This window comes from Clytia hemisphaerica, unplaced genomic scaffold (assembly GCF_902728285.1).
Source record: "Clytia hemisphaerica strain Z4C2 unplaced genomic scaffold, Clytia hemisphaerica genome assembly, whole genome shotgun sequence".
Taxonomy (NCBI): Eukaryota; Metazoa; Cnidaria; class Hydrozoa; order Leptothecata; family Clytiidae; genus Clytia; species Clytia hemisphaerica.
In genome coordinates this window covers 189,625-206,726 of record NW_027104211.1, presented here as the reverse complement: position 1 = coordinate 206,726, position 17,102 = coordinate 189,625, and the positions used below count along the sequence as shown (strand labels likewise).

Below are 17,102 nucleotides of genomic sequence, written 5' to 3'. Positions count from 1 at the left end.
AGTTTTAATTAATATTGTCTTGCGAACTTGATTCAGGTAACTCTCATCCTTGTTGTTGAAATGTATCCTGTAGATGACTGATGTTTTTTTTTCTGAAAGCTAGATTTCCTAGTGTGACTAACTGTCTTTGTACATATTTTACCAACCCAAATATTTAGGAGGCTGAGTTTTAAACGAATCGTCAAGTTGAAACGAACGATAAATGTATCAAAGTCTGTTTTATTTACCCCCTGTTGACTTAACAAAAGAGACTTAACTCGATGTTACAATACAATTATTGAAAGTTTGTGTCGGCCTTTTTATAATGAGCGAGACATACGTTCTCTGATTACGCAATTTCCATATTGACATTTTCGAGGCATTTTGTCAATTTTTCTCAGTCTCTCCACTCCAGTTAGTTAGCTAATTATATCTGTTTTGTACATGGCCCTAACACAAACCACCGTACAAATGCCATCTTGTAGCAAAATGGTCTATTCATGATATGCACCACTGGATGGAGAGTCTTGTGAGAACTTTTAAAATTTTCCACCCAATACGTCACTTAAATAATAGAAAAAGCGACATATTGGGTGGAACAAACACAGAAAAGTCAGTCAGGCATGCACATCCTGGCAAATGAACGGGGTATTTTTCACTTGCGACCATTGGCAAATGAACGGGGTCAAAAACGAAAATGACGTAATAGCGCCAAATACCCAGTTTAATTGAGCCGGGTTGGAAATATTTTGCTTCATTTCAAAGAACTGCATAGATGAAATTTTTTTTCCATGGGTCAATTTTGTCTTCGAAGATTGAAGAAACTTTTAACGAAAAAATAAAGTTCCCAGTTTTCTTCCTTTTTCCCCTATTTCAGTTTGAAGTTAATTTTTATACATTTTCGCGCTTTTAGCCTGAGACGTCCTATCTCATTTACACTGGGTGACGAATACCCCATGCAAATGCTCACCCTGTTCATTTGCCAGGATGTGCCTGACTGAAAGTTGCATAATATCGCGAAGTCATTGCAGTGGTGCATATACTGAACTGAATTTGTGATTTTTGGTTTTTGTTCCATTTGCCATTTGCTGTTTGAACTTTTTCCCATTTGGCCCATTGCATTGACACTGTCTCAAAACTTCCTCTTTATAAAAATCAAACCTGTTGTAAAAGTTATGTTTGTTCATCTTTTTCTGTCAGTAGTGATCAAAACAAAGCAACCCTAGCAAAACCAAAAATATTTTAATTTTCAAACTATTTCTGTGGTGACGCTCTGTGGTGTTATTGTCCACCATATTGAATCGCTCCGTCTTGGTCTCAGCAAAAAAAAAATTCAAAAATAAAAATTCCGAGAATAAAAATACAGGGGGTTAAAAGTGATAATTGTTAGATTAAAATTCGAAATTGCTTCATTTAGAATTCTAAAATTCTAAATTGTTTTGCTTTTAAAAATGACATTGAAATAATTGAAAATCAAAAAATTCTTATTAAAATCTTTAATTTTTATACTTGTACTTCTTATTGATTTAACTAATTCTACATTGAGCCCCCGGCATAACATCGAGTTCTAAAATTAAACTTTCCAAAAATTGCGCGGGAAAAAGAAGACAAAATTAATTGCCACCGCAGTGGAGTTTCAAATCACCACAGAGTTACCTTCGGTTGTATCATGGATTTATTCATGATTTGATAGAGACTCTGGATAAACATCGAATGAAACGGTGGAGAGCGAAGTATTGTACTTCCATTGTTTCAGAAAACAATCGATGTACAGGCTTTGTTCGCAAATGACATCTGCCATGGCGGCTCGAAGGACTCTGATTTTGGAAAATGATTAATACTCTTATTTCTAAAAAGTTTCTCTATTCGTACTTTTGCTGGCCAAAAGTTTGAAAATGAATTCTAGAATACCAAACAAATACATTTATGAAATCTGGTGTGAGAACAAAATCATCAGAGGAGTAAGATCAAACAAAATGCTTATAATGACAGGAAATTTTGAATTGGGAATATCTTTCCAATATTTCTCTGAGAAGTGCTGACATTGACATATGTTAGACGTTGAGACGTGACTCTAATAGCTTTACTGTGGTATGAAAATCTTTTGGTGGCACGTGGTGGCACGGGTGGTTTTTTTAAGGTTGAAGTTTGAAAATTTCTGGTGTCAATATTCAATTTGCATGTTTTTGCATTATTCTCGCAATATAAAACGTTATAACGACATATCATTAGCAATTAACTAGCTGAGTTTGAATCTCAGAGGAAAGCTTAAAGTCTCTTTTGGGAATTGGATAAGTGCTCTTTGATGAGGAACTGCAAAAAAATCATTTAATGGTGGAAGGAGGGTGAACAATATTGTCATTACTGCGGACAAGGCTTGTACACGAGAAATTGGCAAAAATCAGCTAGTTGTTTTTCCAGTGTCTATAATAATTCCTTGGTTGTATCAAGTGCATCTTATACCTTTTCCTTCTTCATATGAGTATGAGTGAGATTAATCACAGACCGGCGGGCATGTCTACCATGGAAAGGTATGAATTTCGAGACTCTTTTGAGAGGGGCCCCACCATAAATTTTAAAAAATGTTGTGACTACTAAATCAAAACAAAAAGAAGGAAGAAGAAAAAAGTTCGAAGATAACAGTGATGGGTTTTATCTTTTTTGTTTATATACAGTGAGACTTTTAGAAAACCAGTTATTGTTAGCTGCAAATTGAGATTAATCTACTATGATGAGTAAATAGACTTAGCATACTTTCGTCAACGACAAAGAACAAAGGTAAGATATTTCATTTTTACTGCAGAATGCCCCCTCCCCCTGAAGCTAGATGTCGTGCTTTGGCTGAAAAGTGTGCCGTAGTTAGGAGTAGGAAATCTTACCTAGGTCACGTGACATTGCAATAAAATTTCAGTGCTTGACCAATCAGAAGCTTCAAGGGTTTTCGAAAACAATAACAAACTACCGTGAAAAGCACAGGTCGATAACATATATTGTCCTGTGCCGACGAATCCAGATTCTATTCAGTAACCATGACGACCAACCAAGATCTTGGATGATTTTCAAAGTTAGTTTTTTTTCCGTCGTTGAAAACACAACTAAAAAATGTCCTTAATGCTTTTTAAAACGAGTCAGTGATAGAGAATCATAACATAAAGTCTGCCTATTATTTCGATTCAATTAAATTGACATTTCCATGATTAAAAGTTATAAATTTGGGGATCATGTAAAAGATTTCTTTTCGAAAGAAACTCACTTCAATTACACTTGGACTTGGAGGTTTCTGGGGAATTCCTAAATAGTAAAATGCATACTGATACAGTCTGCTACATATTAATATGGAAATATTTGCTCTTCATCTTTGATTATTTCTACAGTGATTAGTGTGACACATGCGCGATAAAATTTATATCTTTGGTCTTCAGAGGTTAATATATTCTTTGAAAACTTAACCTCTGATACTCAGTGTAATAACAAACAGCAATATTTTCTGCGATATTCACTTTTTTGCTTGGCAGAGCTTAAACTAAAGCGAGGCTGAAAGAGGCCCCCCAGCGGACCCAAAATTCACGCCATTACGCCAATTTTTTTCGATTTCACGCCATCATGCCTGAAAAATTTGATTTTCACGACATTACGCCTAGAAAATTTTTTCAATGTTCTCACGCTTATATTCTCTGGATAAATTCAGTTTTATCATGATTTTCCTATCAGAAACACCCGAAAAATCTGAAAGGAATTTGACCTCTGTTTTTCTATTTTTAGTAATACACAGTTTTTAAATTCCGGTTTTTTCGGGTGTTTCCGATAGGAAAAATGACGTAATCTTGACTTATGCATATCCAAAAATTGTTTGACAGCTGCGGTGGGTCACATCAAAGGGCACCGGTTTGAGGGCTGAGGTATATTTGAGTAAAATGACAAAGCCCACTATGGTTGGGCAACGGAGAAAGTTTTTGAATTTTGAAGGGTTCAAAGTGCTATTTTAGGACCCATTTCAATTCAATTTGAAAAATAATTCATGCATGTCAAAATCATATATTTACGCTGTGCCGACGAATCGAGATTCTATTCATCGCGCAATCAGCGAAGACAAAAGTAACCATGACGACCATCCAAGATCTTGGATGAGCGTCATAGTCGATATTTTTATTCCCGTCGTTGAAAACACAACTTACAAAAAGTCATCAATGCTTTGTAAAAAGAGTCAGTGATAGAGAATCATAACATAAAGTCTGTCTATTATTTCGATTCAATTAAAGTGACATTTCCATAATTAAAAGTTTAGTAATTACATATTACATTAGGGGATCATGTAAAAGATTTCTTTCGAAATAAACTCATTTCAACTACACTTGGAGGTTTCTGGGGAATTCGTAAATAGTAAACTGCATACTGATACAGTCTGCTAGACATTAATATGGTAATATTTGCTCTTCATCTTTGATTTTTTCTACAGTGATTAGATTGACACATGCGCGATAAAATTTCTATTATTTTCTTTGAAAACTTAACCTCTGATACTCAGGGTAGAACGAGGGGGCGCGACCATGGTTTGCGCCGACGGGAGAAATTTCCAATTTAGTATGGCTAAAATCGCCCTCATTTACTCTCTTTTTTCCAAAATATGGTTTAAACATCACAGGGTTCCTTTGATCAATACCAATCTGCTCAAAATTACACCTCATAATAGACCTGTTGCTTCTTTCTGTTTAAGGCTTTGCTACAAATATAAATTTTCCTGAAATAAAGGACCTGATGTCTTGGATTTATCTAAGAATAAGCATCTAAGAAAGAGAGGAAAATGTTAGTTACGGAGGAAGCGCAACCTTGGTTTGCGACAACGGGAGAAATTTTCGATTTTCGATCCTCTCATAGCATTCGACTTTATTTTGAAGACTAGCTAGCAACTGCTAAAGACAATTGGAAATTGCCAAGGATAAATGGCAGATGAATAAAACTGTTTGCACCGTTTCTTTTATGTTTTAAAATGAGGACGCCGACCAAGAAAATTTTGAAATTTAAACCCTCTAAATTGGCTAAAATGGACATGGAATTACGATTCAAGTAATAAATATAATTTTCACGATCACGCTGAACTGCAAATTTCACGCCATCACGCCTAAAAAACTCGATTTCACGATCACGCCGGCACTTCATTTTCACGCCATCACGCCGTTTTTTTCAAAATTTCTTTCCATCACGCCACGAAAAACCCCCCATCACGCCATCACGCCAGCCGCTGGGGGGGGCTCTTTAAAGCACGACATCTAGTAAGCTTCTGCTCATCCTCTAGCGAAAAAAGTTTCTTGTATAGGAAGTATATCTATAGAGGTCTGCAATTCAGACTAGACATCTAGCCCTTCCGGACTTTATCTAGCCCGTATGCGTATCGTATATAAAATTCTTTGCCGTTTTGAGTTTTAGAAACTTGGATTAACTTGATTAGTAAGTCTTCAAGAGAGAGATCTTCAAATTTCATTAAATTTTAATCAAAGATTAATGTTAATACAATTATTAGATTTCTAAAGCTTTTAAAGAAAATTGGAACAGGTTACCCCCGGAAAAGAAAATGCCCGCGCAGCAGATGGCGGATACGGTCGAAAAGGTGTATTGAATTATCATATCACATAATACTTTCATAAATTTTACTATCTTGATGATTACCGTAATTTCTCTAATTTAATACGTCCTCTAATTAATGCGAGGAAATTATTTTCGTCATTTTGAACTAATTTAAATCCGCTAATTATTAGTGCGAGCACCCATTTACCTACTTTTGATTTTCCTCTAATTTAATACGGTAAAGTTCAAATTTTCCTCTAATTATAGTACGAACTGATGACCTGCCTAAAGGAGGAATGGAAATTCCCGCAAGCTTTATTTTTAAGACTGAGAACGCTGATCTTTTCGCCCAAATGAGGCAGATGACACGTGAAAAGTTGGAAGAGTTTGAAAAGAGAAGAAAATATGGGTTAGAAAAAAGCTTAAAAAAGAAAGAAACAAAAAACAAAAAACAAAAAACAGAAAATAAAAAAAATTGTCTTTTTTATTTTTCCTCCAATTTAGCGCGCCTTTACAAAGTTTTTCCTCTAATTATTAGTACGATAAAAAGATTCCAGATTCAGAGCAATTTATATCCTCCTATTATTAGTGCGACACCTCCAAAATAATTATTTTTTTGGTCGTATTAAATTAGAGAAATTACGGTATGAACATCTTATGAGAACAAAGTATATAAGAACATAAGGCTTCAATGGCCAAAATATTAATAACAAAAAAACTAACCGATTTCTAGGAAAATGAGCAAAAATACTAACAAAATGGTGAAAATAAGAACATTTTAAGAACAGTCTTAAGGCTTAAAACAAAAAAAAGTTAAGATCATCTGAAGGCTTCAAAAACTTTTGATGTTCTTATAAAAAAACATGTAAAGGATGTTTCTATTCGCGAGGAAATTAATTGTTTGGAAATACATGGTCGGGCTTCGAATTTAAGATTAGAGTTTCCACAGTCACAACGGCAACCGCAACGGCAAAGTAAAAATGTGTGAAATGGCATATAAGTGTGAAAAAATATCAGCGTTCCTGTTGTGGCTCATTTTTGTTTCCGAAATTATTTCTCAACAGCAACGTCTACCATTTTTGAAAAGTAACGACAAATGGTCTTGAAAATCTTGAAGAAAATCTCGTAGCTTTTCTCTCCCAATAGAAACAAAAAATACTGTAATAGATTAGAATCATTTCGAAATATTGTTAGTAACAAACTATGCACAAATTTAGAATTAGGATTTCAAAAAATCAATACGTGAAACTTACACATCTTGTACAAGAAAAAAAGCTAATTGTTAGCTTAAAATATTCTGAAATATCTTTTTTCAAAACTGTCTTACTTTTTGTTTGACGTTGATTTTTATGTAGAAATATCACGTTGTCTGACAACGCCAAAATGAGTGATTTGCCGTCGGGCACGAGAAGAGAAAACGGCTAATTGGGGTTTACTCAGATTTTTGACAGCTTAAAGGTGTGAATTTAATATTTTCACGTTGCCGTTGCAGTTGCCTTTATGACTACCAGTCTGTGCCGCTAACTCGATCGGGAAGAATCTTCCAAAATTGGAAGATTCTTCCGAAATGGGAAGAATCCTCCCGAACGGGAAATTAACTTAACACCAAAACGAGTTAACGGACTTCCAGATCGGGAAGAAGCGAGAAACTAAGGAAAAATCGATCGGGTTAGAACTTGCCGTTTGGGAAGTTTACGCAGTTTTTTCACAATTTACTCTACGGTAAAAGTCTACTTTTCTTTCGGTGAAAAACCTTAAAATTTGATGCTTCTTCACCTCCAAAAAGTTTCAACTTTCGCCGGTCATCGTACAGCTTCGCCGAGATTCAGTCAATTTTCAACCTCCCAAAGAGGAAGAATCTTCCAAAACGGGCAGAAAAAAATAGAGTAAGTTCTTCCCGTTCGGGAAGGTTCTTCCCATTTCGGAAGAATCTTCCCGATCAAGTTAGTGGCACAGAAACTCTCTATTCTGTCAAGATTTGAGGATTAGGGTTAGTAAGGGTTACGTTTCGAGATTGGGGTACGGTACAGTTTGAAGCCGTCCTCCCTCCGTTACTAAGCTTGGAATGATGCAATTTTTTTAACAGTTATTTAGATTTTAAGATTAATTTTACAAAAAGTTTGTAACTTTCAGATAACTTATAACCCCCGTGCAGGATAATTGAGATGGAAATGGATGCCCTGCATAAACACCAACGTTGTAAAATTGAATAGCTTGTGTGTTCACTTCCGATGCAATCTGATCACCATTAACGATGATGGAATATTGGTATATTCCATTCCCTTTGTAGGATTGGTCGACTTCGACATCATACCATGTATTGGTTTGAAATGATGTTAACTTGTATCTGTTAGCGTTGCCACTAACTGCAGAAGCAACGATTAGCTTTGAAGTTTCAGTGTTAACAGAGATGGCTGGTGTGCGTGTACCGTAAACGTCACCATTCGACATTCTAAAGATGGCACAATATTTGGAATGTGGGACTGGGAAGCCAGTGATTAAAAATTTGATTTTGACGTTCCACTCAGCAGATAAAACTGGTAAACTAAGTTTTAGATCACCTGATGTTACTGGTTGTTCTAAGAAGTAAAACAAATACAAATGAATTCATGGTATTCATGACATAATATTTTATACGGGAAAAGACTGGATGTTTGCCACTAGATTTGAATGTTACAAAAATTAAACTAGTGGCAAACGTTCGGGCTATTTTCGGTGCCTCCGTATAAAACATAACGTTATGAATATCATGAATTGAAGCCCTCAAAAGTTTTCTAGAAATCCTACGACATATTACACTCTTTTTTGTTACTATGGGGAGACCATGTCAGTCTAATTGAACTAAATCTCTCGAAAGTGGTTTCCACATTCAAGCCAAAAAAATTAGTGCACACTTAAGCGAATGTAGAAAATAAACTTAATGTTTTTATATGAATTCGCTTTACCAAATAATGGTCAAATGGTTTTGAGAAAGCATGAATAGTTGAAGAACTTGTACCTTCCTTGATGACAGTGTGAGACGGAGCTCCATGGTGATTGTCAGGGACCTAAATTAATGAATTAGTGAGTGAAATTTATATTTTAGGGTGTTGAATGCTCGCCTGAGCACCCCTTGTATACAAAGATATACTGTACAGTTAGTTTCATAGTGTAGATTATACAAAACTCGAACCCAGCCCCTTAGAGTAAACGAATTATTTATGATTCTGACTGTTAGCGCTTACGAAGGTGGATTGTACCACGTCCATCAGTAAAATCAAAAAGTGAGATTATACAAAACTCGAGCCCAGCCCCTTAGAGTAAACGAAATTTTTTATGATTCTGACTGTTAGCGCTTACGAAGGTAGATTGTACCACGTCCATCAGTAAAATCAAAAAGTGGTGTATGTGGTTTTGTGTACGAAATTGATACTACACGTTTTTTTATAAGAACAAACTATATAAGAACATAAGACTTCGATGGCCAAAATATTAAGAACAAGTTTAGAACATTTTAAGACTTAACGGACTCGAAAAACAGCCAATTTCTCGGGAAAATTGGCAAAAATACTCAAAAAATGAACATTTAAAAAAAATGTTTACGCTTAAAACTCGAAAAGTTAAGAACATCCAAGGCTTAAAAACTTTTGGATGTTTTTATAAAAAAACGTGTATACGGACTACAGTATATATTTACGCTCCTTGTACGTTCTCTAGCTGAGTGAGAGAATAAGCTATTAGCGAGGTTAAGCAAGAAGCTATCTATTACGTACGGAATCTATTACGTGAGTTTTTCGCGAAGATGTAAGTGTAATAAAATAATCTTTGCTGACTTTTTTATCAAACCAAAACAAACTGAAGTTTCTTTCTGGTTCTTTTGTTTTTCTTCTCTTTTTTATCTTATGCTTTTTATATGCTCTCAAAGTCCAAATACATTCAAAGTAACCATTACAATGAACAGCATGTAACCATATTTCTTTTTCATGTTTTCAGTGTTTCTTTGGTGCCACCATCAAGTGCGAAGAAGCTTTAATGTCACCCACACCCAAAAAGCAACAAACACGAAAAAGACTGCTCTGCTAAGCTCAAATAAATTTACCCTTCCACCCGAAGCATAACAGAAGAAATCTTTATTTATTGTTCCAATTTCAACTGCTGCAACTAAGCAACGAGATTCAATTTCTGCTCTCCATCATCAACTATATATTGTACGTACAAATCAGCTTGAAATTATATAAAGCTCTATCTATCTTCTGGACAACCGCTACTGCTTTAAGTTCTCAATCCTTTACTGAAAAATGTTTATTGACTGGTCATCCTTCAACTTCTTCGACATTATAATGTTATAACGTTCCAGAAAGTTTGGTTGATTCTAAAGAGACATCTCCCTTCCTAAAAAGGTGATATTGATACCTTGGAATGTAAAGAAGCAGAAGAAGGAACACCTGCCATATATGAAACTCGAGACCTGGTTTGCACACTTTTTTATAAAAGTGTTTTTATTGGTAATGGTAATGGTGAAGCATTCATATAGAAATGCAGCTGAATAAGGATGACAGACTGTACACTATGCTCTTACAGATTATTGTTTTGTTTATAAATAAAACAGTAATTTTTGATTGGTACCTATGTAAACTAGGAATGAAATTATGAAATTATATATTTCTATTGCAATGTTAAGAATTCATTGAAATGATAAGTCATAGACATATTTTTTGTTTATAAAAATGTTGAATAAAAATAGTAAAAGTAATACAGAGAAAACTCTGACTATGCTTGCCTAGTTTTAATTTTTGTAAAAACATTTGTCTTGGGAAAAACTTAGTAGATTAAGATTGAAAGTAAGGGGATTTTATAGACCAAACCACCAACAAGAAAGCTGGAAAAGAAAATTTTATAAGTTGGGGCCGAAAGTGAGATACGGAAAAATAGACATTACGTCATACGTAATAGATCGCCTTTTTTGCTTAACCTCTTTTTTCTCTATTCCGTGAAGCTTTAGGAATCAGGCTAAAACGCCTCGGATCCAGTCTAAAGACTCACGTAATAGATTCCGTACGTAATAGATAGCTTCTTGCTTAACCTCGCTATTGATCAAATGATGAATAAAATTATAGTTTTCGAATGTGTTTATGAATTAGAAAATAAAAACCTTTTACGAGGGACATTTGAAACGCCTTTTCGGTGCCCTTTGTTTTTTCCGCCCTTTATCAAGAGGGCTCTGCTAGGAAGAAGGTCCTAGCCCTCTGGCTCTTTAGCTTACCCTGTCAAACACTTACATCTAGCGATAAGAATTCAATTGGAAAGAAATTTGTATGAAAAGTGAAAAAACTAACCTTCCTTTTGCATTTAGATGCGCCTACATATGACACTATTGTCAATAACGCAAGAACTAAAATTGATGAGAAATTCATTTTTTACATCTCAGACGTTATGCATTATTTCGAGAAAAACAAATGAAAATAAATTTTGACGAAGATAAAAAGATTACACCACAAATAGAGTCAATTCAATTTTTCATTCGCAACGTCATCATTCATAATTCATCATTTAAAAAGTAGAAGAGATTTTAAAACCTTGGTAACAAATATTCTTAAAGCAATTAAAAAGAAACCATGACTTTCGCAATTTTGTTCCCGAATTCACGCATTCATGGAATTTTTTTTCCAAATCGCACAATTTATATTCATGCAAAGTTTTCCAATTCACGCATTCACGCAAATTTAAAGATTTGAATTTTTTGTTTATTCCTTTTTAATCGTATAGAGGATGCTCTAACTTGAATTTTGATCTATCATACCATACTATGATCATACATTAGGTTTGAAAAAGTTGTTCAAAAATTATTTTTAAAAAACTGACTTTTTTTATGACAAAATTTCAAAATCAAAATCATCAAAAATAGCGAGCAAACTTTTCTCTTGCCACTTACCTTTTTTACACATAGAAATACCAAAAAATGCAACTGTGTTCATTAAAACTCGTTACGGAATTTAAAAATATGGTAAAACAATCTATTCCTATGTGGGATTATATTTTTGTAAAAGCTGAAATTTTTTTTTGGAAATCTCCAAGAGAGGTTTTGATGTTATGTGAGCCCCCCCCCCCAGCGGACCCTCAATTCACGCAATCACGCAATTTTTTTTCGAAATTCACGCATTCACACAAATTTTCCTCGAGTTTCACGCAATAACCCGATATTTCAGAAATCGGAAAAATCGGGAAAACTGCATATAATCGGTAGAAAAAAGGGAAAATTCACGTATTCACGCACAAGATAGCCCAGACTCATGCTTTCACGCAATCAAAAAGTGCATTTTCACGTTCAAGCAAGTTTTTTCAATTCACGCATTCACGCATTTTTTTTACAATTTTCACGCATTCACGCAACCAAAAATGCACGCAAACCGCTGGGGGGGCCCTTATGTGTGTGCTCGTGTTGGAGATAAGATGGAGAAACTGTTGGCAAAATATAAAAAAGAAAAAAAAAAGAATCAAAAAACAATAAAATTGTGTTTTTGTTTATTTTTTCTTATTTATAGCGTGATTGCTGTTTTCAATGATTGTTTGAAATTTCGACATGGAGAAAAAGTCGGTTTTAACTTTCGAACTACTTTTTCTAATTTAATGTATGATAGCTCAAAATTCAAGTTAGAGCATCCTCTATACGATTAAGAAGGAATGAAAAAAAGATTCAAATCCTGAAGCTCACAATATCTCGACAAACTTGTATTTTTTTTTGGTACACCCGAAAGAAAGTTTCGGTTCCAAATGACAATTGAATCATAATCATGCTTGATGGTTTGATGGTGGGCATTGTTATCAATAATGTTTTTGTGTGAAAAAAACAAAGAAATATTAGGAAAAAGTCCAATGAAAATTTGCAAAAACGGCAATTTCCGGTATATTCTGTCGGAAAAATTTTTTATCAAAAATTGGACTATTTCGAGTATTTTGGCCGGAAGAAATTTTTAAGAGAAAATATAAAGTACAGCTCGAGAAATTCAAGAAAAACCGTTTTTCTGGCGATTCTCGGCTGTTCCGGGGATTTTTAGAAAGTTCCGGACGCAAAAATCAGCTTTATTGACAATTGAATTATGCTTGATGATATAACTTTTATGTTCAAATACCAAAATCAATTGTTCGACTATGGTCAGAACCCTTAAAGTGACGTGTGAACGGAAACCGTTTTAAACATAAAGATACTTCTAAAGTTACTTCATCGAAAAAAAAAATCTGTTCAACTCATCAATTCTTTGATTCTAGCGATAAACATACGAATGAACATAGGGTTTGACAAATCTTCGTAAGATAAAATAAAAGACCCATCGATTCGGAGTCTTGGTGACTCGCTAATGGAGTCAAAAACATGAAGGGTAAGCAGCTGACGAAAAACAAATCCACGTCTGGCGATCTGAGAACCTGTAAGATGTTCGATGATATTGATGTTTAGAACGCCAGGGTCAGGTTGTAGAAACATGTCCAAGAATTCAGCTTTCGAAAGAAAACGAGAGCTCATTATTTTGCTGCTTCTATTAGATTGAAAAAGATATTCGGCAAACCCACCAAATACAGAACGGTTATGGGTACGAAGAACAATCAACATCTCCATCTGAATATTGAAGAATGAGCTGAAAATACTCAAGAAGTAATCATACAGCGAACCGGATCCATAAAAACGTTGACGGATCGCAAACCGCAAAACAAGTTTGCTACTTCTATCCCTGTATTCATCAAGAGAACCATAGTCTTTATATCGATCATAATCGGAGTTCATCATCAAATCGTATAAAGCTTTCTGAACATAACGGTTTGCCCTTCTGCCTTGAAAAGTAATGAACCGATACCTTGGCATCCAACCAAAATAATCTTGATGGTTTTGCTGACATAAAGAAGTAATGCTTACGCACCAGACCACAACACTCGTATTTGGGACACCATCTATTTTTTTTAACAAAGAGGACGATTCAGTGTAATAGCATTCATTTAAGTGTATCCAAAAGAACTGTTCGATGACCAGAAGCGTCTGTATCTCTCTGCCAACCATCATTGAAAAGTCGCGTAGAAATTCAACAAATAAACTCCTGACTGGTGATGAAGTCATAATCTGCATTTCCGTAGTTAGAAATTGTTTATAATTATGTCTTTGTTGGCGAATCGAACGTGCTTGTAAAGGTGAATAAATCCAAACCATCACACATGGTGTATCCAGTAATGATTTCACCAGGATTGCTACAGGTTGTAGCATATCTGCATTTTGTTCCTGATACCGTGAAAACTCATTGTGAATATTGAGCAAGAGAGTTACATTTCTTATTTCGTCACATGTAAAGAATCCTTGTTTAACGCCGTCAAACATTCCCTTCACTGACATCGATGACCAAAGAAGAGTATTAATAATGAACATGTAGAAAAATGTTTGTTTCATTTTCGAGCTTGAAAAGAAGCTTTTTTTTCAAATTCATGATACGCACCACTGCAATGTCTTCTGACATTACATCACGGACCCAACAGCTGATTGTTTGTAAGTGACGTAAAATCAGTTAATACGTCACTTTCAACCAATCAGATGTTGGGTCCGAGGAAGACATTGCAATGGTGCATGTCATGAATATTCAAATTGAACGATAACTCCCTTATAAATTGAGGTGTTTTTTAAAGAGGGTAGTTCATCTTTCCTTACTTACAGAGAATATGGAGTTCTCTTGATGCAATACTTGCAATACGAGCGAAATATGACACTTCTACTATTTTGTTTATTTGCAAAAATGACACTTTGGCGAGTGCAGTGGTTGGAGAGCATTGTTATTGTTTTGAATTGATTTCAAATTAAGTAACTTCTTGTAAAGCTGATCACTTTTACCACTTAGCTGTATAGAGATGACTCTCGCTAATTCGAACTCAAACGAGGAATATTATTTGGTCGAATTACAGAGAGATTCGAATAATAGGGACCCTGGGGGGGGGTACTAGGGTTACGAGCTGACGGGGGGTGCCGCCCAACTTTCAAACTTTGGACCCTTACCGGGACTAAAATGGAGAAAACAAAGGAAAATTTTGGGAATTTTACGATCCTTAGTGGGACAAATTTGACCAAATTTCGATCTTTCTGGGGTAAAAAGTTGAAATTTTCCTATTTTTCCGACCCTTAGTGGGACTTTGGATGTCCAAAAAGGGTATCCCTAAGGGCGGCACATACCGTACCCTCCATTTGCCTGAGTACCCCCTCCCCTGGAGTTGGAATAAGCGAGAGCTTACTGTAATATAAAATTTGTAGTTTTTTGTAAAAATAAGTAAATCATATAAACTTAGTTTAGTTTAAGAAAGTATAATAACACCCCTGTCTGGACCCCAGCCCCACTAGAAAATTTGGCAAAAATTTCGTCCCCGGTGGGAAAATACCCTGGAATTCTAAATGTACAAATATGTATAGGATGTGAAATCCCATCCTAGTTACCAAATTTCGTGAGAATATTTACAGCTGATTTAGAAAATTTCATGATAATATGCTGATTACGTAAAAGAAGGAAGGTCTAAATAAAATAAAGTCAAGAAAGCCTCAAAGATTATTTTATTTTCATGCTGGGAAATACTTTGAATATTGAAATCGAATATCGCGTTTTTTATATAAGTTTAAAACTCCCAGAACCTCGCTATAGGTTGCGATTGAGAAGATCAAATTAAACTCTTTCCATGTTACGATTATCAAAATCACAAATATGAAGAAATAAGAAGACTGCCTGATTAAATATTAATCCTAATAAATTAAATTTGATTTTATGTATACTGGGACTAGTGTACCCATTTTCAAAGAAACTTGTCTAGCATAAGGAAGGAAAGGAGAAAAAGAAAAAAAACAGTAAAAGAAAAACTCACATCTAGTTACAGACATCCCTGATGAATTATCCGTGGTAATAATGGTTTAGAAAGATTGTTCTATCGCAAAGAAGAGACTTCATATAATAATAATGTTTGGGAAAATCAATGCGTATTGACGATTCCATACCATATCGACATCACAATATCAAATGTATCACGGACAAAAAGGAGTGGAAAGTTGCAAGATGAATCAATGTTACGCAATCATACCTTTTATCCTTTGGGCAGCTTTAATTCAAGTCGATTCCCAAAAAATAGAGCAACAACCTTTCCGAATTATTGGAATATACTCTCTATGCAACAAACGACCCTACATCAATCAAACATTTGATAACACCCGAGCTGAGATATTCCACCAATCTTTTTTATCATGGCTTCATATAGATATTCCGAGTCATTCCGAGTTATTCAAACTTTATCCAGGTGTAACTAGATTCGATGAACTTATAAACTACGAATATTACGATGTTTGTGACCATTCAGAATTATTATCCAAGGTTATCAGCGATGTTTTTCTTGATATCAAGTACAGTCAAAATATGACTAACAGTAACGTGTACCATGCTGCAGATACTAATATCGTACTCGTGTTATCTTACCTTGATCAAATAGAGGAAGTTCTGCTTGATGGTTTATTGGAAATGGAGCGTGTCTTTCCATTGGTGGTTTTAAACCCGACCAATCAACGACATCTCTTTGATTATCATCAAGAATCGGCTCAATCAATATCTATAATAAAATCCAATATAGAAAACCTCAAAAATCAGTTCGAATACTTTCAATGGAAGCATGTAGGTCTTATAGCTTTAATACAACATAAAGATTGTATATATTATGATTATTTTGAAGACTTTTTAAAGTATCTACATCAATCGAAAAATATTTGTTTCTTTGCTCAATATGTGAACACGTCTGCAGTGGGTTTCAATATGAGCACTGCGATACAGAATCTCAAACAGGAACTGGATGTCAACGTTACCATTTTATTTGGTCATCCGAACATGCAGTACCGATTCATTAAAGCTGTGACTGGCGATTCCCCGATCCAGGGAAATCGCAGGATTTGGGTGTCCCATGAAATCCCATATGTACCTCACGATTTCACCGATGTCAATTACTTTATATCCAACCTAAACAATGTGCGTAGAGAACGTTTTGCCAATTCACGGATCATCAAAACTTTTCCTTAATAATTCACACCTACAAAAAGCTGCAATATTTGAAATGCCACCGTATCGAAACGAAGATGAATCGGAGAAACGAAAGCGAGAAACCTATCAAGAAAGTATAGGGCTATTTAAACGAATCATGAAAGTTATTTATCAAAACAGACATGGCAGCAAGACCTTAAGACTGTATAAACGAGTTTGTCTCTTCTTGAGAAGTACAGTCTGGCAATATTATAGAACGCACCTATTGGTGAAAATTCAACGTTTTGAAAGTACATTTTCGGCACCTTCAGATCTTTACCATAACATTAATCCTGATAATGAAAATAACTTAGAACTGGCAAGTTTCAAACCTAGACTAAGAAGCCCTAAGTGTTACAGCATAGTCTGTCAACCAGGGAAAACCAAAGTATTTGGTCAAATTCTGAGACAGAGAACCAAATGGAGGTACCATTATGGATGGACTTGTGAGAAGTGCCCGAAAAACACAGTCAAATCAACTTTTGGAAACGGACCCTGTGTCTCTTGTCAGGG

At 35.0% G+C, this 17,102-nt stretch overlaps 1 protein-coding gene across 1 annotated transcript; it reads right to left on the bottom strand.

Annotated features, from left to right (window-relative positions):
- Positions 1–7,272: 7,272 nt before the first annotated feature.
- On the bottom strand, positions 7,273–10,985 carry LOC136815552 (uncharacterized). Its single transcript, XM_067072005.1, has 3 exons — positions 10,857–10,985; positions 8,540–8,588; positions 7,273–8,120 (listed from the first exon to the last, which is right to left on the bottom strand). Exons 1-3 carry the CDS (start codon positions 10,932–10,934, stop codon positions 7,651–7,653), a joined length of 597 nt encoding a protein of 198 aa, XP_066928106.1. The 5' UTR covers positions 10,935–10,985; the 3' UTR covers positions 7,273–7,650.
- Positions 10,986–17,102: the final 6,117 nt, after the last annotated feature.

What these genes read in the sequence shown, in the direction of transcription:
- LOC136815552 (XM_067072005.1), bottom strand. Translation starts at nt 10,934, where the DNA reads ATGAATTTCTCATCAATTTTAGTTCTTGCGTTATTGACAATAGTGTCA. An exon ending in CATCTAAATGCAAAAGGAAG is followed by an intron (nt 8,589 to 10,856) that starts GTTAGTTTTTTC and finishes TCATTAATTTAG; the next exon opens with GTCCCTGACAATCACCATGG. An exon ending in TCACACTGTCATCAAGGAAG is followed by an intron (nt 8,121 to 8,539) that starts GTACAAGTTCTT and finishes TTTACTTCTTAG; the next exon opens with AACAACCAGTAACATCAGGT.